General features: G+C 49.2%; 1 protein-coding gene across 1 annotated transcript in view; it reads right to left on the minus strand.

Annotated features, from left to right (window-relative positions):
• The window catches only part of LOC130403879 (MAGUK p55 subfamily member 3-like), a 17,010-nt gene extending 16,133 nt beyond the window's left edge, over positions 1-877 (minus strand). Inside the window, exon 1 of the mRNA XM_056608406.1 lies at positions 853-877. Coding sequence (XP_056464381.1) covers positions 853-877 — 25 coding nt within the window. The remainder of the gene's footprint in view (positions 1-852) is intronic.
• Positions 878-2,500: the final 1,623 nt, after the last annotated feature.

Consider the following 2,500-nt stretch of genomic DNA (forward strand, 5'->3'; position numbering starts at 1 on the left):
GAGGAGGAGGAGGAGGAGGAGGAGGAAGAGGAGGAGGAGGAGAGGAGGAGGAGGAGGAGGAGAGGAGGAGAGGAGGGGGTAGGTGATGGAGGAAAGGAGGAGGAGGAGGTGATGGAGGAGAGGAGGAGGAGGTGATGGAGAGGTGATGGAGGAATGGAGGAGGAGGTGATGGAGAGGTGATGGAGGAGAGGAGGAGGAGGAGGTGATGGAGGAGAGGAGGAGGAGGTGATGGAGGAGAGTAGGTCATGATGGAGGAGAGGAGGAGGTGATGGAGGAGAGGAGGAGGAGGTGATGGAGGAGGGTAGGTCATGATGGAGGAGAGGAGGAGGTGGAAAAAAGGTAGAGGCAGAGATGTGAAGGAGGAGGGAGTAGTGGAGGATAGGAGAGGATGAGGATGAGGGGGCGGGGGCAAGAAGAGGAGAGGAGGAGCAGAAGGGAGAGGAGAGGGGAGAACAGGGGAGGAGGGTAGGGAGGGGGAGGAAGAGAGAGGAATGGCAGAGGAGACGGGAATAGGGGAGGGGAGGAGCGTAGTGGAGAGGAGGAGAGGGGGGGGAGGAGGGGAGGGAGGAGAGGGGTGGGGAGGAGGGGAGGGAGGAGAGGGGTGGGGAGGAGAGGGGTGGGGAGGAGGGGGGTGGGGAGGAGGAGAGGGAGGAGAGGGGAGGGGAGGAGAAGAGAGGGGGATTGGCAGAGAACAGGAGAGGGGCAAACAGGAGAGGAAGGGAGGAGCGGGGGAGGGAGGAGGGAGGTAAGTTGATTGTCTGGGTGTTGACGTGTTTGTTCCCTGAGCAGATGGGGGTCAAAACCTCCACTCAGCACGGTGTTTATTAATGTCTGAATAACGACGAGTCTCACCTGCTCCTGCCGTCAGGACCGGCATGGCTTCTTTCATGAGTCACCGAGAGGAAAGTTCTGGAGGGAGAGAGAGAGAGACGGAGAGAGAAAGGGAGGGGGAGAGAGAGAGAGAGAGAGGGAAAGGGAGGGGGAGGAAGAGAGAGAGACGGAGAGGAAAGGGAGGGGGAGAGAGAGAGAGAGAGAGAGAGAGAGAGAGAGAGAGAGAGAGAGAGAGAGAGAGAGAGAGAGCAAAAACAATAAGCAAAATGTCCTCATTACTCTTTACAACGCAATTAGTGTACAGTAACTCAAAGGTCATGCCTATGAAGTTGGATCTACGTCAATAAACTGAAGTACAGTGACTTTGCAAAGCGAAGGCACCCTTCGAGTCTCTTATTTATCTGACCATAAAAACAGGAGACTGCAGGATAGGATCTGACGCTAATACGCTGCATTCTCTGCTGCCCGTTACGGGTGAGGCTGTCGTTATTCTGCCCTAACGTTGCTTTAAAGCAGCCTCGTTAGGAATGCTAACTTTGAAGCAAACAGAAATATTCTTATGAATAATTCACAAAGACAGATAGAGACAGATAGAGACAGAGAGAGAGAGAGAGAGAGAGAGAGAGAGAGAGAGAGAGAGAGAGAGAGAGAGAGAGAGAGAGAGAGAGAGAGAGAGAGAGAGAGAAAGAATAAATATATCTATACACGAGACGAGAGGATAGGAGATGATCAGATAGAAGAGGATGAAAGTACTTTGATTTGTTGTCGTTGATCTGTCAGTGTAGATGTGCCTTCAATCCCTGGCATATATATCTATAGATATCTATAGATGTAAAGATATGTACATACTGTACATATATATATGTTTGTATATATATATATATACAGTATACGCCTAAAAAATTCTGATATAAAAGCAGAAGAAGAAACAGCATTCACAGTTTTCTGCATTTGCAATCAGGATGATAAACTGTGAAACTCCACTCAAACCACACAAATAAACTCAATACCTAAACATAAAGTCTGCACAAAACACCACACATAATCTCCATAAATACCTGCTAAGGGATGTATAGCATTGAACTGCACTTATGGCAATTATCGAAACCCTCATACCCCACTATCGACCGGCTAGCCATTTACCCCCGTGACTTTGCCTCACATCAGAACCCACTCATCTCTTGAGAGACAGGATGAAATAAATGGTGGATAAAATGTTAATGTCTTGGAAAATGCTGGTCTCAGTGGCCCTTGGTTTTAACCAAACCAGAACTCAGACCCTACCCTATGAAATCAGCTATGGCTAACAGTGTTCAACCCACTGATATTCGCCATAAAATAGAGGGAGCAGAGAGGAAGCAAAGAGGAAGTAGTGAGGAAGCAGAGAGGAAGCAAAGAGGAAGCAGTGAGGAAGCAGAGAGGAAGCAGAGAGGAAGCAGAGAGGAAGCAGAGAGGAAGCAGTGAGGAAGCAAAGAGGAAGCAGAGAGGAAGCAGAGAGGAAGCAGAGAGGAAGCCGAGAGGAAGCCGAGAGGAAGCAGAGAGAAACAGAAGCAGGAAAACCTGATCTGCATAGAGCATACAACCTTGAAAAACGGCACAGTTGTAGTTTGGCAGTCCATCTATCAACCAAATAAATGCTGTAAATATTTCTGGAATTTCTGGAGAGACA

Source organism: Gadus chalcogrammus, chromosome 2 (genome assembly GCF_026213295.1).
Source record: "Gadus chalcogrammus isolate NIFS_2021 chromosome 2, NIFS_Gcha_1.0, whole genome shotgun sequence".
Lineage (NCBI taxonomy): Eukaryota > Metazoa > Chordata > Actinopteri > Gadiformes > Gadidae > Gadus > Gadus chalcogrammus.